Consider the following 27,764-nt stretch of genomic DNA (forward strand, 5'->3'; position numbering starts at 1 on the left):
CCACATTTAAAAAGTAAAAAGAGTGAAATTAATGTTAATAATGTATTTAACTAGGCTTAGTATATCCAAAACATTATCATTTCAATACAATTATAATATAAAAATATTAATGAGATTTTAACCTATTTTGTACTATGCCTTTAAAATCCAGTGTGCATTTTATATTTATTGCACTAGTCAAGTGTACAAGAGCCACATGTGGATTGGCTACCATATAGGACAGTGCAGAGCTAGTATCCCACGGATAAGGGCTCTCTACTGCTTATACCAATTTTGTTGTTATGAAATAAAATGGAAAGAGAATACTGTCTGCTATAGGAGTACTACAATATTTCCCCAATTGCAGCATAGCAGTACCAAGTACTGTATGGTGGAAAAACAGATTTTGTGACTAAGTAAGTTAGGGATGTTTTAGTCTTTTATCCTCTTTTGGAGATTCCATGGCACATTAACAAATACAGACTCTTAAGCCAACTCCTGGGTAAAGAATCCTGTTTGAAGTTGAGTTCTGTGTCCATAAGTATTGTAGAAATTGCCACGAGTGTCTCTACGGAAAAAAAACAAAAACAAAAACAACTTGGTGTTTTCATCTCCTTCTTCATGCTCTTTGGAGCATCTCTACTCCCCCCCCCCCCCCCCCCCCCCCCCATCACCTGAGAACCAAGTTAACTTTTTTGTTCTAGAACAACCACTTCCTAAACTGAAACCATCATATGGCTTTAAGTTCTTCCACATGGACATAGATCTTCAGAAAGTACCTAAATATACACATTCTTCTTAACTTTCAGACATGATGAATACTTTAAAAAGATGAGGGAAGAAACATCAGAATGTGTACTTGTGTAAACACAGAATCTATCCATGTCGAGTTCTGTAGATGCTTTCTTTTTATGTGTATGGTGTTAATTTCCACGCTTCACTGTGTACTCTTCTTGTATTGTGTATGAAGTAACTGACATAGCAGTCAATTTAAAGAAGATTTAGACTATACTTGTCTACTGTCACTCTTTAACAAATGACCTTTTTGCAACATGATTTTACTGGGGCCTGTGATGCTGTCCCCATAAGTTCACTTTTAAGATCTGTGTTTAAGTGGCAATTACCACTAAATTAATTCTGCCACTGAATTTGGTTCAAGTGGCTGTAATAACCTCATATGTGGATGTATTCAAATAAGTAGATTGATTTAAATGATCGATTTTGTCTCCTATTTTTTAGGACTTTAGTTTTTCAGTATTAGAGATGTCTTCTGAAGACTGTAGTAGCAGTAAAGAATTCTTTTGATCTTGGAAATGCAGTAGAACATGTTTTTTACATAGACTCTCCAGGAGCAGGAGTGGAGTATTCTAAGTGTAAAAGTTTGATTTTAGAATCTGATAAGGAAGGGCAATCCATTCTCTAAAAAGGTAACAGCTTCCCCAACTTTGAACATTCAGAGGAGTTCTGCTTGGAAGGGAAGTCTGAATTTTAATCTCTTGGATTTAATGGCGCTAAATTAACAAAAATTTAAAAAATAGATTTTGTAGAATTCAATTATTAGAGAAAACACTTTGTAAAGCCATATACAACTGAGGAATAGTCAAACATTATATATTAGCTTGAGAATGTGCATTTCCCAAATGAATAGAATTTACTTTACAAAAAAAATTTTTTTTCACAATTCACAATACTTATAGAAATACGATTGTATCATTGGAAAAAAAGAACTCATTTTCCTAATGATACATTTCACAAGTAGCAAATTAGTGCTATTCCGTGATTATGGTGGGGGGGGAGTGTAAAGGAATAAAATGCCAATATAGTATAACTGTTTATTCCTAACTAGGAATAAATAATTACCATTATTTAAAGTACTACTGAATTTTGAAGAACTGCTCAGTGAATGAGTGTTATTAGTAAAATTGTATTCTTTACAATATATTTGTCTCAGCACAGATGCAGAGTTAAAAACATAAATTATAAAAATATACCAAATAATAGAAATTAGTCGTTACTACTTTAAAATCCTATTAATCTGTTGTGTATAACAAAAATTTTGAAAGACTTGCACACAAAATAAAAGGCTTTAAAAACAATGCCTTTTTGTCAAAACAAGTCAGCAAGCTGACCTCTTGTTAATTATTTTAGTTCCTTAGGGGAACTTTAAATTGCTTTCAAAGACACATTAGTAACAAGTGGTTCTAAATTTAGAGCAGAACATTCTGCCAGAAATTTTACTGTATCACAAAATGTCATACTACCACACTTTCTAATAAAACCAAACTCTCAAGTATCCTGATATGTTACATATTATACCAAAACATCACTTTCTATAAGTCTATTATTCTGTATACATAATATTTTTAAGAAGTAATGACTATTTCGGTCCTAGTAAGAAAATATAGTGCAAAATATGACATCAAATTGATCTTTAGTGATTTTAGTGAAAATCCACTTAGGCGTTTGTCAAGGACACTAGCAATTACAAGCTGTAACGTACATGTTATTCTCAAAGATAAAATGGCAAATGACAACAGAGAAAGACATGGTCACTGGGGTAAATTAGTTGGTGTACAGACCAACAAAGAAAGATCGACTTAAAAATGCTCAGCGGATTTTAGCTTTTGTTCCTGGTTGTTCCTGGAGTGGGAAGTACTACAGTTGATATTGCTTTTCTTCTTGTAAGGAGTTTGCTCAAAGCCACTGCATAGTATGATGAAATATCTTCAGATGGAAGATTGAGTCAGAAGATTAGAGATGCACCTGTTTATAAAACTGTTACTATGTTCTAAACACTGTGATCTTTCCAATATGTTTTCTGTATTAGTTTTGTACTTGTAGAAAATAATTTGCCATAAACTGGTCTTTATAGTGTTTAAAGTGATGTTATTTATTGGCTTACTGCCTCCCTGCACCATAACACAGTCCACTTAATAATGTAAAACCTGTGATAATCCTTGGCCTTAAAATCTAATGCTAAATAGTTACTGTGTTCCAATTAATAATATAAGCTACTAATTAATTTTCCTTTGAAAGCTAAATAAAACATTATACAAATACTCTGGAGTGCTGCTGCTGATTTTGTGTTGGTGACAGTGTGTGTATCTTGATCCAGGGCATGGTGGCCTGCTGGGTTCTATAAATAGACATTAGTAATCCTTTTGGAAAAAGGGCCTGGTACCTCTCAGCTTTTCGCTGAATCCTCCCCTCAACCCTTATAAATAGATTTTCCCTTATCACATAACAACTAAGATAAAAGCTCATCATGTTCTCTCCCTCCACTTTCTTTGTCTTGATCCCAACTAAATTTTCACATTCTGAGTTCACATTATTTTCCTAAATAGAAAAATGCCTGAGACGCCTGAAGATTGAAATCACCCAATTTCAGCAGGGAAAGAGATCTTATAATTATTAAAATCTAATTCCTGTAGGGATAGGTTAAAACCCGGGTTTTAGAGAGATTTAGCGGCCTGATGAAGGTCTGAGGGACAGGGGTGGGCTGAGTCCACCCTGATGTCTAGAAGGTGGCTTCAATTTCAGTCGGTGAAAAGGAATTGTGTTAGTTTTAGGATTGGCACAACAGCAAGCAGAGGTATGCTTGGCCAAGAAAACTGCTTCCTTATTAGGCCCTGGTCTTTGACCTGAGTTAGTCAGTTACAGAGGAATACATTTTGTAGGCGGGTTCTGGGAGGAGAGGCTTTGGCTCCTAGATTATCTGATGCTCTTTCCCTACTAGCAATGCTTCAGAGCACTATATTTGGAAGACAAGGGGCCTGCTCGCAGACAAAGTGAAAAGTTCAACTATTCCCTGTCACAGTGGTGGGTCATGGCAATACACTTGTACTTTGAAAAGGATCTCTGTGGTCTGATTATTTTAAATGATGCCAAACTCTAGTCTTTTGAAGAATCAGGCGTTTCCTTGGCCCTGAAAATAAGAGACCGGGCTGGAAAGGCGGCCAAATCCTAATTCTGGGCCCTGTTGGTTGCAGTTTTTCAAAGGGATGTGACCAGTTTCCACAGACTGAACCGACCAAGGGACTCTAGGACCCAGAGGCTGCACGCGCGGCGAGCCGTGCCGGCTGTCTCCTCTCGGACTCCCGGCGTGGCGCGGAGCGCCTGTCTCAGGGCGCGGGTTCGCGGCCCGCCCGGGGACCGTCACTACAGAGACGCAGTGGGCATTCTGGCGCGCGGGCGGCGCACGGTGCGCGTGGGCGTGTCCCATCGGGGCCGCGCCGCCCGCCCCACCCCAGCCGGGTTGGTTACCCCCCAGGCCCAGTTCTAACGCCCGGGCCGGTCGGCCGGGCCCGCGTGCCCTCGGCGGGCTGCGCACAGCGCGGGAGTTGGTCGGGGCTGGGCATGTCAGGAACCCCTAGGGTAACCGCCACTGCCGCCGCCGCCGCCGCTGCTGCTGCTGCCGCCGCCGCCGCCACAGCCACGGCCACAGCGTCCGTCCCCGGTCCGCCCCGCTGAAGCGCGGAGATGAAATTCCCGGCCTCGGTGCTGGCGTCGGTGTTTCTGTTCGTAGCCGAGACGACGGCGGCGCTCTACCTGAGCAGCACCTACAGGTCGGGCGGGGACCGCATGTGGCAGGCGCTGACGCTGTTTTTCTCGCTGATGCCCTGCGCGCTAGTGCAGCTCACCCTCCTCTTCGTGCACCGCGACCTGAGCCGCGATCGCCCGCTCGTGCTGCTACTGCACCTGCTTCAACTCGGGCCCCTGTTCAGGTGCGTGCGGAAGCCGGGAGCCAGCCTAGGCCGCAGCCCCCGGCCGGCTCCCCCCACCTGCCCGAGCGAGGGGGGCGGCCTTCCGGTAGGGACAGGTGGCTTGGCCCGAGGCGACCCGCCCTCCCCTCCAGCCTCGCGATTCCAGTCACCAGAATGTGGCAGGATCCTAGTATAATGACACTAAAGCTGCCCCCCCCCCGCATTCCCGTCAGGTACCATCATGTGAACTTGTCACCTGAATTTGACCGACAAAAATGGCAGCTTCGTGGGGTTCCTTCTCCGCGGTCCAGGGGGCGCCGGCAAAATTGGCTTGTATAGTCACCGATCCTTGGAAGCGGGTTCTAAGCCGCTTTTAAAGCAGGCGGTTTCGTTTGATTTATCAGACACGTGGAGCTTGCTGTGTGCCAGGCACTGTTCTAAGTGCTTCGCAAATACTAGTGTATTTAATTGGCATACAGGAGTCTAGAAATCCACGTACCTGTCTTTTGTCTCGCTGGTATGATGATTATTATGGAGTATGGAAACATATGGGGTCGTAGAAATGTCTTCCAGCCCTGCCTAAGTTATAAACATAGTCGTGAAAGCTAGTACACAATGGGCCATGAAGATAACAACTGGCTATGTGTTAAAAAGAACTGTCAGTGACATTTCTGGAAATAGTTTTTATGACCACAAGGCAAGTAGAAATAAATATATGGGAATGAAACAGACTTTGCCTTTATCTAAGGCCTTTGAAGGGAGTTTAAAATGTGTTGTCTTCCTATCTTTCATCTCTAGGATAAGCAAAATAAACGGTTTTCTATCTGGATTCGAAACAAATTTGTAATCCTGAATTCGAAATAGAGGTGACAGAGGAATTTGAAGAGAGAAAGACCAGAGACACATCTCAGGGACTACAAAGTTCAGCTAACCAAGAACATTTCCTACCAGGAAATCAAACTGTCTCTTCTCCACTCACACAAGCACCACACACCCACACCCACACACAACATCACATACACACAGTTGGGTAGCAGGATAGAGTTTACAAAGCCCTATTAGAAAACGTTTGCACTTCCCATTAAAAACAGACATTCCAGCTGACACTGGTTTACACATAGTCATGGCAAACTTGGTGAACAAGTTTCCCAGCCTCCAGAAGCCCTGGAATCCTAGAAACAAAGAGAAAAGTGTGTGCTGGCAGAAGTGACAAGTTGCTACTGTTGTCCTGACAGCTGAGCAAGAATCAAAGGAGGAAAAAGAGAGGGAGGGGGGAGGTGAGGGAAAGTTTACAAAGTCCTGTCACCTGGAGCTGTTTAGTGAAGAGAAAGTCCTTCTAGCCAATCAAGCCCTGTGGTCCCAATAGTGTTCCTGCTGAGTTTAAAAAAAAAAAAAATGTGATCTGACTTTGGGCAAGGCACTCATCATTTCTTAACTTCAACAGAGAAACTCAGTTCAGTGGCTTGACATGGGAGAACTGTCATTTCTCAAAAGCTTCTTCTGTTAGGTGGTTCAGTATGTTCCCTGTTTGTTGACTCATCACTATGAGGTAGCTGTAATTGCCCCCACGATTTTTATTTATTTATTTAGGTGATGAGGATGGGACCCAGGGCCTTGTGCATGCTAAGCCAGCACTCTACCACTGAGCTACACCCCCAGCCTTTGTCCTCTCTCTCCCTCCCTTCCTTCCTTCCTTCCTTCCTTCCTTCCTTCCCTCCCTCCCTCCCTCCCTCCCTCCCTCCTTTCTTTCTTTCTTTCTTTCTTTCTTTCTTTCTTTCTTTCTTTCTTTCTTTCTTTCTTTCTTCTTTCTTTACTTATTTTCTGTACTAAAACAACCTTTATTGACAATTTGGGTTCTGGGGTAAGGGAGGCCCCTTTCCCCACTGTGTCCCCACTTTATAGATGAGGAAAATGACATGCCAGACCATGTTCCCAAGGCTTCTTAAAAAATGGAATCAAGTTATTTATGTTTACTATGCTCTATGAAAGAAAGCAGAGTGTATAGTACATCTTATTAGTAGTTCTGCCTTAAGAAAAAGTTTTAAATTTTAAAGCTAAAACAACCTAAATAGCCATCTAAGTAAATGAGAATACCTATCATTGCCGTCATTTAAAATGTTTCTAAACACCAGGAGTAACCCAAAACAAAGCTCATGACATAACATTAAGTATAAAAACAAGATGACAAGTATAAACCTGAGCTGAAGGAAATACCCTAAGCTGTTAAGAGCAGTAATTTCTAAAAGGTGAAGTGTGATTTTAGTATTTAGAAAAACAGGAAAGTATATAATTTTCTCCTTTATTATGTACTTTTCTCTATATTTCACTTTTTACAATAAACATAATTTTATTAAGGAAAGGAAAAGTTTGGTGCTTTGAAGAGATCACTATATAGAAAGCTTCAACACTGTAAAAAAAACAAAACAAAACTTATTTCCAGAAAATTCTGAATGGAACAAAATAAGAGGTAAAAACAGAACAACAGGCAACCTTCTTCCACTGCCAAGGAGTCTCTCATTCTAATGCAGCTGATTCATTTCAAGGAGATACTGGACCCATAATCTGAGAGCTGAGATACACAAAATATGGTTCCAAGTCTCTTAGCTTTCAGATGAAAACAAAAGCAATTTGTTGTCATATATTAACATGACTTAGTATCTCCTGGAATTTTTTCTTGCTGATTGGTTCTATCGAAACTCTAAGACATCAGCTCACATAAAGATTAAAACTATTTCCCCCAAACAAAAGAGAGGCATGGTGTTTCTCCCTCTCCCCGCTTATTGTTGGATTTATTCATCCTTCTAAATTGTTTTGAGACAGTTCAGCTCTATTTAACTTCTGGTAGGTACTAGTCAAACTCATTCTTCTTAGATAGATGCTGGTTTTGAGTTCACAAAGGATGATAACCCAGTTAAACTGCAATAGAGGAGAATTGCTGGGGTGTAGCTTAGTGGTACTATGCTTGCCTAGGAAGCATGCAGGAAGCCTGGGTTCCATCCCAGCACCTCATCCAAAAAAATTATCCCCCATAATACATTATACCAATGATTATGGACTAAATACCATTAACTCCACTCTGTCCCTCCTTTCCTTTAGGAAGGCATTGAGAGAGCAGCTTATTTATATCTTGCATTTTAGTCTTATATGTAAATCTGCAGCTGATTGTTTCTACATTAAGGCTGGATCTGAATATGAACTTTGGATAATCCCCTGAATTTATTTTTTCTTCTCAGTTTTAAGGAAAATCTTACTGTGAATTATAATAGATACTTTGGAGAAACAGGGAGGGGGAAACATCTCTTACCATAACCAACCAACCAACCATTCAGTAGAATGAGCACCATTCTATTGATTTTTTTTTTTTTATTGAACCCAGGGCCTTGTGCATGCAAGGCAAGCACTCTACCAACTGAGCTATATCCCCAGCCCTTGATCATTCTTTTACAGTTAACTTTCATAAATTTATTTGAGAGATGTAAATGTAAATGAGTTACAAGATCAAAAAATTCCCCCCATTTTTATTTACTGGCATAATAAAGAAAAAATGGTACATTACAAATCTGCGTTTGTATAATAAAGGCTAAGAAATTCCAAAAATCTTTAGAGAACATTGCAACATGATTCACCATACTCTTTCCCTCTGTAGTAAACTTTTGAGAGAATTTAACAGTCTACATTTAAAGAATATTTATTTCATTGGCAAAGTGCTTTTTATGGTGTTTCATTCCATCCACTATAAAACCCTATGAACTAACTGTCATTATCTTATTTTTACAGTCCAGGAATTGAGGCTCAAAGAGATTAAGGAAGTGGCTCTTCAAAGGTCTTACAGCGTTTTCTACTTAACCAGTTTGGTTCTTGTGTAGCCTCTCAGAGCATGCATGTCATGTGAAGATAACATGGCTTATAGGAAATCATAGTATTTCTTTGGAAAATGTATTTTTATTAAGGTCCCTGGTTCCACAAGTTATTTGTACTGATATCAACATGAATGGTTTCAGCTAAGAAATAAACTCCTGGTTTTTATGCTTAAAAAATGGGATATATGATGCTTGCTAATGGGATAAAGTTAAAAAAATGGACCCAACTACTGATTATCTGTCTATCTATATCAGTGATTGGTAAACTGTGCCCCATTGGCCAGATTCCCTCAACTACCTGTTTTTGTAAGTAAGGTTTTATTGGAACTCAAATCATGGTCATTCATTTATAGATTGCCTATATCTGTTTTAGCTCTTCAGAGGCAAGAGCTGAGCAGTTGTAACAGGGACCATGGCCTATAAAGCCTAAAATATTTATTCTCTGTAAATACTTTACAGAAAAATTTCCTGACCTCTGATGTACATGATACTGAAAACTACCTTGAATGATTAAAAAAAGGTTTTTTTTGTGTGTGTGCGTGTGCATGCATGTGCTGGGTATAAAACCCAGGGCCTCAAACATGCTAACAGGCATTCTACCTGAGCAGCAGTCATACATTGAATAATTTTGTTGAAAGTATCTAATTTGGGGCTTTATTTAGACACTTCTTAAGCAAAACAAACTACCAAAACATATTTGGAGTAATTAGATAAGTCTTGTGGAATTCCAAGAATACAGCAGTAGTTCATTTCTGCTTAGTTTTCTTACCCTGTAGTGGCAAAATATCTTGGGGCCATTAACAGATTTATTAAACACCTAGATTGTATAAAAGTGTGCTAAGACAATGTATTACCTGGGGAAAGCAGTGGATTGTGAGAAAGTCTATCTTGGCTTTAGAGTCGCTTCATTATTTCATTGTGGTACCTTCTTTCATTTCCATTGATTGATGAATGAAGTTTTATTTTGTCTACAATTTTATAAATGCTTCCCATTTCAAACAGCCCCCTCCTCAGCCTTAAGAGAATTCCATTCTCCTCCTAACTGAATCCTCAATTCATTCATTTAGCTCTCAGCATGTATTGGTATTTTGATTGCTTATTGTTTTGACTTTTAAAAACTATAAACTTGGGCTGGGATACAGCTCAGTTGGTAGAGTGCTTGCCTGACATGCACAAAGCCCCAGCACCACCACCACCACCACCAAAAAAAAAAAAAAAAAAACCCAAACTCTAAACTTGATTTTATTATGTAAGTAAAGCATATTTGTTGTTGAAATGACAAAAAAGCAGAAAACAGATATGTACATTAAAGAAAACAAAACCTCTGAAGAGAATAATTCTTAATGTTTTGTTGTAAGTTCTTACTAATATTTTTATGGTGAATGCTTGTAAACTCTCAGGGTAAACAAGCCCTGATTTTCAGTGTTTGCAGATTTCCACAATGTGTTTATCCCCATCAAATGTGATCAAGCTACTAGTTGTTTAACAACTGGCTTACAAAATTCCTATTTAACAGTAAGTGCTCTTGAGTCAGTATGAAGCAGCTCAAACATGCCACTGTGTGTTTGTGTGTGTAATTTGTATGTATTTATATATGTGTATAATTTTCTTTTTTAAAAATGTAATTTTCTCTATATATTCTGTTGCCATTTGTTTCTTTTATTTACTAAATATTTTAATTTTTACTTGTTTATTTACTTATTTTTGATGCTGGGGATGAAACCCGGGCCTTGAACATGCTAAGGTGTTCAACTACTGAGCTGTATCCCCAGCCCAGCATTTTTTTTTTTATGTCAGTAGATGTATTTCTAAACCACCAGTTTTAAGCACCATATAATATTGCATTGAATGGATATATTGTGATTTATTTAATTATTCTTTCATTTTGAAGACCTTGAGAGTATTCATGAAATTTTGCTATTACAAATAATGCTATGATTCAAATTCTTGTAGTAGACTTTCTAAGTGAGAAAATATATAAGAAAATATTCTATGAGCTAAAAGTACTGTATAAATGTTAGTAGTTTCAATTACTTATTATCCTTATCCAATATCCCATTGCCCCATTTAGATAATGAGCACCTCTCAATGAGGCAGGGGTACATCCAGCTATTTTTTGCATTCCCTGTAGCACTGAGTAAACTGCGTCTTCACTCTTCATATATTTGAGGGGGGAAAAATGCTTGTTGGTTTATTCTATCTTCCAATCTATATTGTTGTTAATGGTCTGGCAGTGTGAAGTGGCTAAAGTGGCTAGGCCTCATTCAGTCCCCAGTCACATATTTGTGTTTGGGACCAGCTGGGCTCAAACTCATGACCTGAACTTGGTTATAATTATTTTCAGCTGAACAAACTGGCACATGCTATTTTGTATGTTTTCATGTAATATATTGAAGTAATCTTGACCTCACTGCACAAAATGTACTAGATAAACCTCCCCCCCCCATAGTACTGCACTCCTTCTTTCTCCCAGAAACAAGGAGCAAAGGTAATAATCACAAAATATGTTCATTTTGTACTCACCAGAAGTGTTCCTGCATTTCCTCCCTTGCATCAATGACTTATTTTATTATTTCAAATTATAAATGTATTCTCACTGCCATAGTTGCCTCAGGGTGAGAGTATAAAGTTAACATTCAATAAAGTAGATGAAGCTATAAAATCTTCTAGCAGTGTTATAAGGTTGTTATGAAAGTACATGTTTCAAGGGGAAAAAAAAGCCTTCAACAATTTTTAAACCTAAGGCCATGAATGTTTTTCCTATTCCTAGGGATAACCCATTTTCCCTGCCTTTTATTATGGAAAATTTCAAACATATAGAAGAAAACTTGATTTCTCCTGTGAACACCCAAGTACCCACCACCTAGACTTCACGATTAACATTTTGTTTCACACTTTTAGCCATCCCTGTCTGTCTCTCAATGTGTGTGTGTGTGTGTGTGTGTGTGTACTTAAACCACAGGCATTAGTACTCTTCCCCTTTTCAGCAGCCATATCATTACCTAAAGAGGAAATCAAATTTAAAAGCCAGATATTCTCATTCTGGAAATGTTATTGGTTAAGACTTTGTCCCTAGAGCAGGCTTGGAATTCTATAAGTAAGACATATCTGGCAAGCCACTGGGCATAATTGGCTTTAGCCCTGCCATGTAAGGGCTTATGAGGACAATGAGATAGGTAACATATTGTGGTCTTCCAGTGAAATGCTAGATGGCAAACTTTCCTGAGCTGGGCAATTGCCCAACTATACTTTCTGCTTTAAGTAGAATGGTTTGGGGAATCTATTATAGGGAGTGTGTGTGTGTGTGTGTGTGTTATTGCCATCTTTCACAGCAAAGTAGCTATCTTTTCTGCTTTATAATTGAGAGAAAAGGCTCAGAGGATAAGTTATTTGCCCAGGGCTGCACAGCTGATGTGTCAATAGGGAAAACTGAATATTTTTCTGTGACTTGAGCCTGATCGACTTGCCATTCTCTAGTAAGTTTCCTTTCCTCTGTGGTCTTTGGTGTCACCCCTCAATTTGGTTCTTACTCAATTCCCATTGGCCTGCAGGAGGGCCTGAAGAGGACCAAGTGCTTAGAACTGGTCCTTGGAGGGGATAACTTAGAGGGATGATTATAGTCCAAAATAGCCAAGTCAAGGCTTTGAGAATCAGAACAATTGGAAGCAGAATGACTGAGAAAGGAGAATCCTGCCCATCTGTAATTATTATGACTTGCTGATTTGTTTTCAGGTGTTTTGAAGTCTTCTGCATCTACTGTCAGTCAAGCCACAGTGAAGAACCTTATGTCAGCATCACCAAGAAGCGGCAGATGCCAAAAAATGGCTTCTCAGAGGAGATTGAGAAGGAGGTGGGCCAGGCAGAAGGCAAGCTATTTACCCACCGTTCTGCATTTAGCCGGGCTTCAGTGATCCAGGCTTTTCTGGGCTCCGCCCCCCAACTGACCCTGCAGCTGTATATAAGCGTCTTGGAGCAGACCATCACTGTTGGAAGAGGTATGTATATTTTTTTAATTCTCTTTGCACTTGGGGCTCCAAATGGGAGACAAAACATGCTGTTTATTTTGTTTCAAGTGAAAGTCCTTTGTACACGCCTTTACTCATGAGTCTGTGTTCTACTTACTAAGCTCAAAGTTTAGTGAATTAAAATGATAACATTGAATTTGCTTCAGAATCTGCATTTTGGACAGGGCTCAAAGGGGAAGAAAGCTTATCGATGCTCCAACTGTGGATCAGCTGAGTGACTCAAAGATGGGGGACTAGAATCCATTGAAGCCCCATTCATTCACATGTCTTATTGCTCCCATGTTTTTTTTTTTTTTGTACTGAGGATTTAACTCAGGAGTGCTCTACTATTATGCTATATCCCAAGCCCTTTTATTTATTATTATGAGACTGAGTCTTACTAAGTTGCTGAGGCTGACCTTGAACTTGTGATCCTCCTGCCTCAGTCTCTTGGGTTGCTGGGATTACAGGCTTGTGCCACTGTGCCCAGCTTCATATGTCTTAATGCTGGCTGTTATTGGGGATCCCGGGTCTCCTCCATTTGATCTCACTATGTAGTTGAAGTTGGACTTCCTCACAGCATGGTGGCTGCTTCCAGGAATAGTTTCCTCATAGTGAGAAAAGGCTTGGGCCAGATGGAAGCCATGTGGCCTTCTGTGATCCAGCCTTGGGAGACATGGAATATCACTTGTGCAGCCTTCTCTGTTAAAGCAGTCACAGAGTCAGGTGACTTTCCTTTTAAGGAAAGGGGAGGGAAGTAAACTCTTGTTAGGGAATGGAAGATCATGAGAGACCAAAAATACCACTGTGACCATTTTTAGAAATGATGGTTTGCCTTTAGAAAAGACAGAGGCTGGTCCTCTTGGAATTTCATCTGTCTTTCAATGATAGCTCTAAATTAGCTGAGATGGTTGATTGTGATATATTTTTTAAAAATTCTGATTTCAGCATTTTCTTAAGTGAATGTTTTTTCAACTAAAAGCTTTGTGGTGCATGGTGGATCAAGGCCACTATCCTGTCTTCTTGAAGTTCTGATTGGTATATTAGGAGCTTTTGCTTTTAAGTGAACACAATTTTCTAACCTTTGGGCTATTCTTACATCATAAAATTAACAGCAGATTTTTAGCTAATTCAGGTTTCCCACAAAACCTCTATTTATATTGGACACAAATGAAAAACCTTCAAATGAGAGGGCAAATAACCCTTCCTATACATTAATATTATACATAAATGAAAAATGGGTACTCTGATAAGTTTTACTACAGACATGCAAAATGGTTTCAAAGCTTTTAGTTGAAAAAATATACATTTAAGAAAATGCTGAAATCAGAATTTTTTTAAAAAAATACTCTTATTTGTTTCACTCCGTTCAGTTTTATCTTCTTTTTGCCTGTATTTTAAATGGGATGGTAAATGTCTTAATTCATGATGGTGTTATATGATACTTACAAGTCAGAGGGGCTTCCTTATCACAGGTTACCTGACTATGACTCTTAAGATATGAGTCAGGGGCTGGGGTTGTGGCTCAGTGGTAGAGCACTCGCCTAGCACATGCGAGGCCCTGGGTTCGATCCTCAGCACCACATAAGAATAAATAAGTGAAATAAAGATATTATGTCCAACTACAACTAAAAAATAAATATTTTTTTTTAAAAAGATATAGGTCAGGATCTTAAGTAGTGGTCTTGAACCACAACCCCTGGTAGACAGTAGGTACTGAATAAGTATAGCAGCATCTTTAATCTCTAAGGACTTATAACTGAAATGGGTCATGACTAAGGTATGTTTTCTGAGTACAGTATACCCCTTTCCCAGTTTATTGCTTTTCCAAGTGGGCAGGAACATAGTGAAAAATAAGATGTAGTGATAACCTGTTGATTTTTATAAGCAGATCCATTTTTTCTCAAGTTTTTGATAGTGATGACTGCCTTATGGGCCTAATCAGGGCACTGCCTATTTTTGTAAATAAAATTTTATATGGAACACAGCTATCCTTTTTCATGTGTATACTGTCTCTGGCTGTTTTGGGGCTACAGTGTCATAGAGATGAATAGTTACAACAGAAGCATATGGTCCACAAAGCCTAAAATATTTATTGTCTACTCCTTACAGAAAATGTTTGCCAACCCTTGTAGTTTTTCAGACAGAATTTCGTTCAGGAAAATAAAATCTATCTTCTAAATATCCCTTGTCAGTATCACAAGAGATATCTGTGAGATATACCAAGAAGTTGGGAAAAATATAAGTCCTCTGAGAGCTAAATGAAAAATCAGTTAGACCTGGAAAGAGGAAGTAGTTATGAGCCTGTTAAATGGACAAATGGCTGCCATTTATGCAACCCAAATCACTACTTTAACGCTGAGGAAGGAATCCCTCACCCAGAAGGGGCAAGGCCTTTATAAATGGAATGTGGGCTAGGATGTGTCACAGGCAAATTTTGGAACTGTCATATGTTTGGGAATACATTTGGTGCATGGAATAAACACCTGATTACAGGTTAAACAACCCAGTGTTGATTTGGCTCATGTAACAAGAAATTGGAGGTGGGTAATTGCTGGCATTATTTCAGCAGTGGAGAAGTTGATGTCCCTGCAGATCCATTGGCCTTTGTCTTGGGTTGTTATTATGTTTGCAACCATCATAGCTGCATTCAAAGCAGGAAGAAGGGCTGAGGAGGGAGGAGCAGATGACTTTCTCCTTTTATTACTAAATATAACTTTCCCAGAAATCTCCCTGGTGGAATTTACTTTAGGTATCATTGACCAGAAGTGATCATATGGTCACCTGATTGAGAGAGATGCTTGGAAAATCAGGGATAGGAATGATAGCCACCAATGTTTTAAACCAGTGTATTAAAGTTTGGATATGAGATGTCTCCCAAAAAGTTCACATGGCAAAGCAGGAGTTTTCAGAGGTGAGGTGATTAGATTATAAAAGCTATAACTTAATTGATAGATTAGTCCATTTGATGGATTAATAATTTGAATGTATTACTAGGAAGTAACTATGGGGGGTGTGGCTGCAGGAAGTAGGTCACTGGGGGGGGGGCACCCTTGGGGATTATATTTTGTCCCTAGCTCCTTTCTTTCCCTCTCTGCTTCCTGCTGCCTGGAATTGAGCAACTTTCCTCCATCCATACCCTTCATCCATGATATTCTGCCTTACCTCAGGCCATAGCAGAGGAGTCAGCTGACAATGGACTGAACCTCTGAAACCATGAGCTGAAAACAAACTTTTCTTCCTCCAAGTTGTTCTTGTCAGGTATTTTGGTCACAGTTACAAAAAGCTAATACCAGGATTCTTCATAATCCCGTAAGGATGATTAGAATTACTTGGAGCCTTGTTAAATATATAGATTACCAGAACTCATCTCTGGAAACTGATTTGTTGGGTATGGGTTGGGAGATGGAGGCCCAGGGTATATCTTTTTATTTTTTCTTTTGTTTTTTAACAGTGAATCCAAGTGATCCTATTATCAGAGAAGTTTGGGGACATTGGATTAGGTTACTCATGATGGCCTGGGGTTGGGTCTCACTTAGAACAAAACTGTGTTTTCTTAAAAGACAATAAGAGGGATGAATATTGAATAGACAGATAACAGTATCTGCCATGCCATCTAAATGTGTTCTAGACCAATAGAAATATCTGTCCTCTTGACAGGAGAGGTACCTGGAGTCCATCAGAACCTGACTCCATTCAGGATTCAAATTCTATTACCCTCTACTCTCCAATTCTGTGCTCCTGAGCAAACACTGATGAATTTGGCCTTGGAAGGGTTTGGCATGAAAAATAAGCAGAGTTGCTTTTTTAATATTATAATATTTATATAATATAAAGTTTTAAATTAGACCATTTTTATGTGTACAATTTAGTAACTTTTAGTATAGTCACAGTGTTGTTGGGCCATCATCACCACTATCTATTTATAGAACATTTTCATTATGCCAAAAAGAAAACCCTACCCATTAATAGTCACTCCTCATTTCCTGTGCCCCTAGACTCTGGCAACCACTAATCTACTTTCTGTATCTGTGGATTTGCCTGTTGTGTGTATTTCATATAAAAGTTTTCTTTTTCAGTATGAACAAATAGTAAACACCATATTTATGAGCTTCAGTCTAGGGTGAGTTTAGCCATCCTGAGACACTGTGAATTTAGTCAGTTCTTACCAGAGGCTTGATGAAGTCACCGAACCTTGGAAAATGTGTTGGGCTGAAGCCCAGGTAAGGAGAACAAGGTTGTTCTGCTCTGGGAAGGTCCCTACAGTCTGCCATTTGGCCTGCCTGGACTTGACAGTGCCCTTCTCTCTCCCATTTTAGGTGGTAATGTTGATCTTCATAATGACTTGCTTTGTGCCAGGCAGTGTGATGAACATCATAGCATTTCATTTTCAATGTCCCTGTGAGGTGGAAAATATTTTCTTCATCTTTCTAAAGAGGGAAATTACATTCATGGTCCAGCAGAGGAGCCAGGATTTGAAGTTAGATTTGTGTTGTTTCATTTATGGATGCAATGAGTTGTTTTTCTTTCTTTTTTTTTTTTAAGAGAGAGGAGAGAGAGAGAGAGAGAGAGAGAGAGAGAGAGAGAGAGAGAGAGAGAGAGAGAGAGAGAGAGAGAGAGAATTTTTAAATATTTATTTATTTTTTTAGTTTTCGGCGGACACAACATCTTTGTTGGTATGTGGTGCTGAGGATCAAACCCAGGCAGCACGCATGCCAGGCGAGCGCGCTACCGCTTGAGCCACATCCCCAGCCCTGCAATGAGTTTTTATTGAGTATGTTCTGCATTTCAGACCCTGTGCTGGTCTCTGAGGATAAAGTGGTGAAAAGGTGGGCAGGCCCTATCATCTTAGAATAGGATAAATAGACATGAAACAATGAATCATGTATTCATTTTGTTGCAGATAAATCCTGCAAAGTGTGAGGGGAAGATTGGGGGAATCTAACCAAGCCTAGGAGATGAGACAAACCTTTCTAGAACATAGGTTTATATTAAAGCTGGCACATAAAGCGGCTAAGGCAGGTGAGAAAAAAACAGGAAAAAGCATGCCAGGATTTCAAGCTTTGTCCCAAAGGCAATGGGAGGGCACTGATGAGCATTCAGCAACACAGTGTTGTTATCAGATTTACTTTTAGAAACTGATTACTCTGGAAAATGTATTGGAAGAGAGTGAAAGGAGAAACAGGAAGACCAGTAAGTGGGCTGCTACGGTTGCCAAGGTGACAGTCATAATGGCTTAGAGTGGAATAGTCAGACTGAATTATTGGAGCAATATTAAGAATGTGGATGTGGAATGACCATGATAATTAATTAGATATGAAGGTGAGGCAGAGGAGATGCTGAGTGGTTCCTAGGTTCCTGACATGAGCAGTTGCAGTCATGGACCCCCGTTTGTAGTGGTGGAGCACTTTGTAGAAGGAGCAGACTTGTGTAGTATGTTTTTGCTTTCAGATGAAGATTTTTTTTAAAGATTTGACTTAAATCAAAATGTACTTATTAATATATTCCATATAAACAACATCATCAATCTCACAAGAAAGACCTAACCTGTCAGTGATTATGTATTTCACAAAGCAACATAGAACCATTGGGGGCCAAATACATGTGCTTCCCCAAGGAGCAGCTGGGCCTGGTGCTCAGGTGGTTCCTGGATGACAGGGCCACTGGCTGTGACAACCACCCCCTGCTGCCCCTTGGGGAGAGACAGGAGAGTGCCATGCAGAGGAAGGAGATGGGAGGAAATGGACACACCAGGCAGGCCACACTCTGGTTTCCTCTGTGCTCCCTGTGCCTGGTGCTGACTCACCCTCTCTGCCTCTGTGGAAGCAGAAGCACCTGGCTTGGCCTTTGGCTAATTTTCAGGAGCAGCCTGAAGATGAAGGAAACAGTGTCAGAGTTGTGCTTAGGGCTCCTTGGATGCTGTGCATGTAGAAACCCAAGAAGCCTTTCTTGCCACATAATGCCCGCAGGTCCTCACACTTACAGAAACCTCATTGTCAGGACGTCCACCCCACAAAGCTGTGATTCCACGTAGAGCCATGAAGCACTCCTTGGCCAAGTTCATCTCTTCCTGCACTGCTCATGCAAGTAGCAAGCAGGCCTCTCCCCAGCGACTGCTGGTGGAGGGTCCCCTTCAGCTGATCACATGGTAGGGACACCATTGCCCCCCTCTTCCCTGCAGTGAAACATCTCAGTGTCCAGGGCCTGGGTTTCTTCTAGTCCTGTGTCCTTTTGTGGAGTGAGTGCCTCTAAGATGGGCAATGTTAAGGGGTACTCATTATACTCAGATCTTGCTATGTTGGTTAGATACCTCTCTGATTCTTAGAAGCTGTTTATTTGACTTATGGCTTTGGCTCCTTATTATATCCCAAAACAGCTCCTTAGGTATTTCTCAGGACAGCATTGCAGAGGAATTCATTCAGGTCAGGAGAAGCCATAGTGAGTGGATTAACCATGTCATATGAATGGTTTAATGTGGTCAGGTGATCACCTTACAGTCCACACAGTAGTTGACACCAGTGATCACTGTGACTCTTGTAAGGAACCTAGCTCTTTTAGACTCTGAATGGTATTTAAAGGGGTTTGGACGTGGATGTGTAACCAATGTGAATCTGCAATCTATATACGTGGTAAAAATGGGAGTTCATAACCCACTTGAATCAAATGTATGAAATATGATATGTCAAGAGCTTTGTAATGTTTTGAACAACCAATTGAAAAAAAATAAAGGGGTTTGGAGGTTGAACCTGAATGAGCCCTTGCTGGCAAGCCTTCTGCAGAGTCAAGGGGCCTGGGAAGATCAGCAGGGACACTACTGTCCCTTTATGTATTATGCTCAGTTGTGATTGTGGTGTTCACAGGAAACATGGGGACTCTGACCAGCATGGCAGCAGGCTAATCCAGAACTCAGCCAAATGCCCCTTCCATGTGTGTAAGAAAACCTAAGTTTGCAAAGAAAAGGGGGTGCAGAGAGAACTGTTGCCCTTGGGAAGGCATGAGCCCACCTAAGTTTAGGCCTTTTATGCCTTTTTGAAAGATGAGTGGGGGAACATGAGGAAAGGTTCCCTGTAGCTTGGGCCCTGTGGAGAGGACACCTTTGGTGACCAGTACCCTTTTGGGAGAGGGAACACTGAAATCTGAGAGAGAAGAAGAAGGCTGCTAATCAGGTCTGTGGTCACATCATTGTCAGGGTCTGCCAGGGTGTGGCATGGATCCACACAGCAGAAAACATCATTTTAGGTATTTTAGGACTTTTGTGAGATAGGTTCTCATTTCTGTTACCAAGGAGGCATTCTGAAATATAGTCCTGGGGACAAGAACTTGGTGGTTATTAGTTCATTTGGAATATTTGAAGCAACATATGTGGATGATATCTTCTACACTGAAGTTCCCAAGATCAGGATTAAGTATCTTTTTTTTTTTTTTACTTCACAACCCCTAGGACAAAATAGATTTTAAATAATTTCTTGAATAAACCATCTGCTTTTAAAAGAAAAAATATCACCTCTGAGCATAGATGAGCACAAGAATCTAGCTTGGGGGGAACTTGGAGAGTAGCACTGGCTTGGTATTGGCATGAACTTAAGGCCTAGAATCTAGGCTGGCTTCCCACCCAAATCATTCTTTTGGGAGCAGAGTTGTTTTAAAGTCCCTTGGTCCCTGATTCCGAATGTGACAGATCCTACAGGATGTGGCCAAAGGGAAATGGTCTGCCTCTTTAGAAAGGGCCTGTTGTGGCCAAAATGGGATTGAAGATAAATGGGTCCTTTTACTCACCTGTAATACATTCCTTTCTAAAGTGCACATTACAAAGTGGCAGCTTATGTCTGCAAATAGGTTGCTTAAAAGAAAATTAACAAACTATTAATGTTAAAAAATAAGGACTGCCAGACATGGTGGTGCACATTTGTAATTCCAGCAGTTCAGGAGGCTGAGGCAGGAAGATTACAAATTCAAAGCCAGCCTCAGCAATTTAGTGAGACCCTATGCAACTGAGTGAAACCCTGTCTCAAAATAAAAATTAAAAACAACTGGTGATGTCGCTCAGTGGTTAAGCACCCCTGGGCTCAATCCCTGATACCAAAATAAAATAAAAATAAAAGTAAAGTAAAAGGGCTTAGAATGTGGTTCAGTGGTTAAATGCCTCTGAATTTAATCCCTTATACCAAAAAAAAAAAAAAAAGAACTTTTTACATGAAAGTCTTGATTCCTAGCCTCTCTTAAAATCTAAGTGAACCTTTACTTGTTTATAATCAGATAGAAATGAGCAGCTGTTGCCCCAATAAGACTGGGCCTTTGATTTGCCAAAGTCCTCACTCCTCCCTAGAGTCCCATATCTGACTCACTTCACTTAGCAACTGTCTGTCCACTATAGGCACTTGAGTTTATTACTCCCACAATAAATTAATTCTAGGTCTACAATCCTCAAGCTGATTGATCTTATTTAATCTTATCTAATTTAATGAGTAGTATATTGCAATGCTTCTCCAACTATCTTTCATATAGGGTTGGCATTAGAAAATTTTCTTGTTTTCATGTTCCAGTTCATTGTGAACTAACATCTGGTCATATTAATAGGATTCAGCTCACTTTTGACTTGTCACCTAAGTTAACACTGGACTGATATATATCCTGTTCAAGAAGATGAACCCACTCATTTAAATTTTGTGACAAAGCCAGATTAGATTGCAGTAAAGATTCCTCTGTGCCAATTCTCAGTTTCCAACCTGTAACAAACAGTTCATTGACCAGTATCAGTCCACAAATGACAGTTTGAATGGATTGGGATAATTCCTTTGTTTTATTGTATTCTTCTGAGTATGATTTTAGTTTTTTTTTCTTTTTTTTGTACTGGGAATGATCCCAGGGACTCTTCACCACTGAGCTTTATCCCCAGTCCCTTTTAGTTTTTATTTTGTGACAGGGTCTCACTAAGTTGTACAGGATCTCAATAAGTTGCCTATTCTGGTCTCAAACTTGTGATCCTCCAGCCTTAGCCTCCCAAGTCACTAGGATTACAGGTGTGTACCACTGTGCCTGGCATATGAGTATAAATTTAAATCTGAAGAAACGTAGTGAATAGGACCTTATTTTGTATCATTTTTCCTTCTGAGTCTTCCTGAACACCAAAGAGTCATCCTTTTTACATTTAGAACTTTAGAATAACACTGATGAAAATGTCACTAAATTTCTGTTAAAGCAAAAGCTATTAAGGAAACCAATTAGCAACAAGGGGGCAGGTTAACTACTGTGATTATGAGACATTTGAGTTCTGAAATGAGGATGAAAAGAATGCAACAACTCACCTGTGGAGGGGACTTTTCATGACACCTGCTGGCAAGATAGTGAAAGGAGAGGGAGGAGGACTGGGTTCTGGTCTCTCTTAGTGCTTTTTACAGTATGAGGGGCCTGTCAGTTTCCATAAAATGAAGTTGAAAAATTATTTCAGCTGGGCATTGTGGCACACATCTGTAAATCCCAGAGACTTGGAAGGCTGAGGCAGGAGGATAGTAAGTTCGAGGCCAGCCTGAGCAATTTAGCAAGACCTTGTCTCAAGATAAAAAATAAAAAGGGCTGGGGATGTAGCTCATTGGTAGAGCACCCCTGGATTCAATCATCAGTACTGCAAATAATGATAATGGTCGATAATAATTGCGATAATAATAATAATGTAATTTCAGAGGTCCGACTGAGGTATATGATTACCAGACTATATTTTTTTCCTAGGAAAAGATCTTTATTGAAAATGTGGGAGGGGAGGGGAGGGGGGATAGTAGGGGATAGGAAAGGTAGCAGAATACAACAGTTACTAATATGGCATTATGTAAAAATGTGGATGTGTAACCGATGTGATTCTGCAACTTGTATTTGGGGTAAAAATGGGAGTTCATAACCCACTTGAATCAAATGTATGAAAGATGATATGTCATGAGCTTTGTAATGTTTTGAACAACCAATAAAAAAAAAAAGAAAATGGGTAAATGGTCTTCGGAGGACAAGGTTCTTTTTTAAGATCTCCATTTATCAACTGAGGCCCAGAGACCGGTGATCAGCTTGGTGAAGGTCGTATGGCAAGTGGGTGGCACAGTGGGAACAAGAGCCTGGCCTTCCTACCTATTGTTGAGACTCTTTATCCTGAAAAGGGCCTTTAGATAGAAACTGTTTGATGTCTCTGCTGGAGAGACAAAGCTCTTTAATATGGATGTGTTAGGGTCTCTTGAATTTCTAGAAAAGCATATCACAACTCACTCTCAAGAATTTTCATGTGTTTATTTAGGCAGGGGTGGGGAGGAGAAAAGGACTGGTTTGGACTTTGTAAACATAGCTCTTGTTCTGCTGGATTTTGTGTTAACTTTGTCAATTAAGCTGTTCTGGAAATTCTGACCCTGACTAGTGACTTGGTGTTAGTTGGTTATGTGATAACATGAGGAGCTTGTGCCTAATAGCCTTTTCTCAGAACTGTCTGGGGTCTTGTCCTATTTCATAGGCTCTGAGACAGTCTTTCTTGGTTGAAGACAAAAATCTCTAGCCTGTAGCTAATAGTAGGCCCTTAGGGAAGCATCAGCATGCATTAAAAACTACGTGGAGATGACAGAAACTTATAATGCCTGTGGTTCACCAATGACTTGTGACAGTTTTCACAAGAGAACAGTCATGAGGGAGTGTGTGACCAACATAATAAAACTGAAGGGGAAATTTTTTGTGACATGCAAAGTAAGATAATAAAACTAAAGCGAAAACATTTTAAACAAATTATATAAGCATAATTATTTGGTCTAGTTTTGAAGAAGTGTAGATTCTAGATAACTGTATTTTAATAAAGCCTCAAAGAAATATTTAATGTGCATCTTCAATTAAAAATCACTGGTGAGGCCAGGCACAGTGGTGCACACCTATAATCCCAGTGGCTTGGGAGGCTGAGGCAGGAGGATCATGAGTTCAAAGCCAGCCTCAGCAACAGCAAGGTGCTAAGCAACTCAGTGAGACCCTGCCTCTAAATAAAATACAAAATAGGGTTGGGGATGTGGCTCAGTAGTCGAGTGCCCCTGAGTTCAATCCCTTATACCAAAAACAAACAAACAAACAAACATACCTGTGAGACTGGGGATGTAGTTCAGTGCTATAAGTGCGTACCAAGTATGCTCAAGACCCTGGGTTACATACCCCATTACCAATAAATAAATAAATATCACTGGTAGAAGGTGTTGATAAAATTTAAGAAGGAGGGCTGGGGTTGTGGCTCAGTAGTAGTAGGCTACTATGTGTGAGGCAATGGGTTCCATCCTCAATACCACATAAAAATAAATAAAATAAAGTTATTATGTTCATCTACAACTAAAAATATTTTTTAAAAATTTAAGAAGGAAAATTGTGACCAAATATTTTTAGAAATGTACTGATGGTGACTGATATTACTGTAATTTTGTTGCCTAATATAGCGAGGGAAAGCACCAAAAGGACCCTGATAATTAAAAATATATAATGGTAGTTAGGGGCACTGATGAATCCCTAGGAACTTCCCATACAACCTAGAACTTTTTTTTTTCCCTGTGGTGCTAGGGTTTGAACCCAGGGCCTTGTGCATGTGAAACAAGCACTCTACCAGCTGAGCTATATCCCCAGCCCCAACTAGAACTTTTGAAATATAGTTGTCCCTCACTACCCAAGAGGGATTGATTCCAGGATTCCTGCAGATGCCCAAATTGGGGGATGCTCAAGTCCCTTCTATAAAATGGTATTATATTGTATGTAACCTATGCATATCCTTTCCCTATACTTTTTCTTTCTGGAGATAGGTCTTGCTATGTTGTCCAGTCTGGGCTCCAACTCTTAAACTCAAGTGATCCTCCTGCCTGCCTCAGCCTCCCAAGTAGCTGGGACTACAGGCATGTACCGCCACACCTGGCCCTTCCCTATATTTTAAATTATCTCTAGATGATTTATCACGTGTAGTACATGTAGATGCTTGGTAAATAGTTGTTATCCTGGGTTGTTTATGGAGTAATTACAAAAAAAGAGTTTGTATGTATTCAGTACAGACAGTTTTTTTCTAATGTTTTCAATCTGCATTTGGTCAAATCACAGTTGCAGAACACAAAGATAGAGAGGGCTTCTGTATTTACATTAATAATATTCCTGTTCAAATTATTCTAGGGAAGGCTGAGCACCTCCTTCGCTTTGCCTTTTTCCCACACAACTCATCAATACTAACACAGAAAATGAAGCTAATTTTTCTGACATCACTTACAAGGTGAACAAACAATTCTAAAGAACAAATCTTTTTATTTCCAAGATTTCTCTGGAAAATCTCCAACACAATTTTAAGTGCAAAATATATTATGATGTAGGGAAATATTAGCAATTAAAAGTGGAGTAAATTATATTATATGCATTTATGAATATATCAAAATGAACTCCACTATTATATATAATTATAATGCACTAATAAAAACATTTAAAGATATATTGTAATGTTTTAATTTTATTTCTTTTTTTTAAAATTTGATTTTGGAAGGCAAAAATAGAAAGGTTGCCAGGAGATTAAGATACGATCATGAGCCAGGTGCATTGGCACCCACCTATAATCCCAGCAGCTCAGGAGGCTGAGGCAGGAGGATTTGAGTTCAAATCCAGCTTCAGCAATGGCGAGGTGCTAAGCAACTCAGTGAGACCTTGTCTTTAAATAAAATACTAAATAGGGCTGGGGATGTGGCTCATTGTTGAGTGCCCCTGAGTTTAATCCCTGGTACCAAAAAAAAAAAAAAAAAAAGATAGGATCATGAGCCAGGCATGGTGGCACATGCCTATAATCCCAGTGACTCAGGAGGCTGAGGCAGGAGGATTGCAAACTCAAGGACAGCCTCAGAAATTTAGCAGGACCCTTAGCAATGTAGAGAGATCCTATCTGAAGATAAAAATAAATAAATAAATAAAAAGGACTGAGGATGTAGCTCAGTGGTAAAGCATTCCTGTGTTCAGTCCCCAGTACCAAGATTTAAAATTAAAAATAAAAATAGGATCATGGATGCCTAAGTATAGTAAATGAATCTTTATATTTGTAGATTGGCTACCTATTAATTAATGTGACAATACAGTATTTAGATAAACATACAAAAGTTCTTAGTATCCTCATAAATGTAGAATTTGTGTTTCTTTTATTTGAAAAAGAATAATTATTTGCTTGATAATGTCATGGGAAAAGGGTCTATTATGGGTTGGATATCTGGTGTCCCCCAAAAGCTCCTGTGTGAGACAGTGCAAGAATGTTCAGAAGTGAAATGATCAGGTTATGAGAGTCTTAATATAATCAGCGGATTAATCCATTGATGTGGATTAACTGGGTGGTAGCTATAGGCAGGTAAGGTATAGCTGGAAGAAATAGGTCTCTGGGTACATGTCTTTGGGGTTCCCATTTTGTCCTTGGTGAGCAGAGCTCTCTATTTCCTTTCTGTTTGCTACATCCTGAGCTGCTTTCTTCAGCCACGCTCTTCTACCATGATGTTCCGTATCATCTGGGGCCCTGACCTATGGAGTCTGTCAAAAATGGAATGGGCCTTTGAAACCATGAGCCAAAATAAGCTTTTCCTCCTCTAAATTGTTCTGGTCAGGTCTTTTACTCACAGTGACACAAAAGCTGACTAAAACGGTGTCATTGTGATCATATCTGGAATCTCTGCTATTGGGGCAGGATTACATAGGTGATGTGGTAGACTGGATAATGCCCTCCCAAAAATATTTAGTTTCTAACCCCTGGAACCTGTTAATGTTCCTTTATATAGCAAAAGAAAATTTGAAGGTAAAGAGATTGTGATGAAGTTACCTAGGTGAGCCCTTAAGATTGCAGAGGCAGAAGACAGTGCAAAGACTGAAGCACTGTGAGGCACTGACATGGCCACTGTCAGCACTGCCATCTTGTGGGAGCAAAACCAACACCTGGCTTGGAGCAGCCACTGAGTACTCTGGCCAGTGTCGCTTCCAACCACCCACAAGGATGGGGAATATCTTTGCAAACCTCTTCACAGGCCTTTTTGGCAAAAAAGAAATGTGCATGATGGGCCTGGATGCTGCAGGGAAGATGACAACTCTATACAAACTGAAGCTGGGCGAAATTGTGACCACCATTCCCACCATAGCTTTCAATGTAGAGACCATTGAGGACAAGAACATCAGCTTCACTGTGTGGGACATGGGTGGCCCAAAGATTTGGCACCACTACTTCCAGAACACCAAGCCTTGATCTTTGTGATGGAGAGCATGTGAACAGGCCTGTGAGGAGTTCGTGAGGATGCGAGCCAAAGATGAGCTCTGGGACACCATCCTCCTAATGTTTGCCAGCAAGCAGGACCTCCCAAATGTCGTGAATGTGGCCGAAATCACAGACAAGCTGGGGCTGCACTCACTATGTTATAGGAACTGTACATTCAGGCCACCTGTGCCACCAGTGGGGACAGGCTCTATGAAAGACTAGACTGGCTGTCCAATCAGCTCCAGAACCAGAAGTGAACCAGAACCCCCAACCCCCTCACTTCCTCCTCTCCACCCTCACTTTCCTCTCATGTGGCAAATGTGGTCCTGAGTGGCAGAAGTTGTCTCTATGAGTTGGTCAGTGTGCATTGCACTGTGCAGTACATGTGCAGACACAGCCTGAGCCAGGTTTTATTTAATGTAAAGAGTTTCTTTTTCCACTTAGGCAATTTCTGGTACTCCTAATCAATATTACTCTTTTTTATTGTAAAAAGAGAACTCACTGTCAATACTGAGAAAGGGATTTAGGCATGTGGGCATCTGGCCTCCTGGGCTGTAGGTTGGTGTTGGGATCCATTTGGTAGCTGGTTTTTAATCCAAACTGTACCGCCTGAATGCGAGTCCAGCAGGTCAGCCATTCCCCTCTGGGAACACAAGATGTTGACACAAACCACTATCAACTGCATAGTCCCAATAGAGACCCATGATTCATCTGTCTTTGGGTCACCTACATTCCAGAGCATTGTGTTGTACTTGTACTCACATGGTCACCTGAGGGTGGGCTGGGAGAGCCATTGCAGGGGACACAGGCCCAGATGCGCCCTTGGTTGGCATATGGCCAGAGCGGCAGCCCATGTTCCCAGCATCTGCTCACTCTTGCATCCGCTCAGCATGACAGCAGATCTGGGTCTCGCCTTTGCAAGTGCGTGGAAGCTAGGAGTGTTGGTCCACTCCAGACCCACAGGCCCTGGAGC

At 40.2% G+C, this 27,764-nt stretch overlaps 1 protein-coding gene and 1 pseudogene across 1 annotated transcript in view; both read left to right on the forward strand.

Moving 5' to 3' along the window:
• Nucleotides 1–4,058: 4,058 nt before the first annotated feature.
• Nucleotides 4,059–27,764, forward strand: part of Xk (X-linked Kx blood group antigen, Kell and VPS13A binding protein) — a 62,101-nt gene continuing 38,395 nt past the window's right edge. The window contains exons 1-2 of the mRNA XM_046465063.2: nucleotides 4,059–4,703; nucleotides 12,275–12,537. Coding sequence (XP_046321019.1) covers nucleotides 4,459–4,703; nucleotides 12,275–12,537 — 508 coding nt within the window. The 5' untranslated portion in view covers nucleotides 4,059–4,458. The remainder of the gene's footprint in view (nucleotides 4,704–12,274; nucleotides 12,538–27,764) is intronic.
• On the forward strand, nucleotides 26,273–27,660 carry LOC124107149 (ADP-ribosylation factor 1-like; annotated as a pseudogene).

The sequence above is a fragment of the Marmota monax genome, unplaced genomic scaffold (genome assembly GCF_021218885.2).
Source record: "Marmota monax isolate L192 unplaced genomic scaffold, Marmota_monax_Labrador192_F-V1.1 WCK01_AAM20220418_F8-fsc00158, whole genome shotgun sequence".
NCBI lineage: Eukaryota > Metazoa > Chordata > Mammalia > Rodentia > Sciuridae > Marmota > Marmota monax.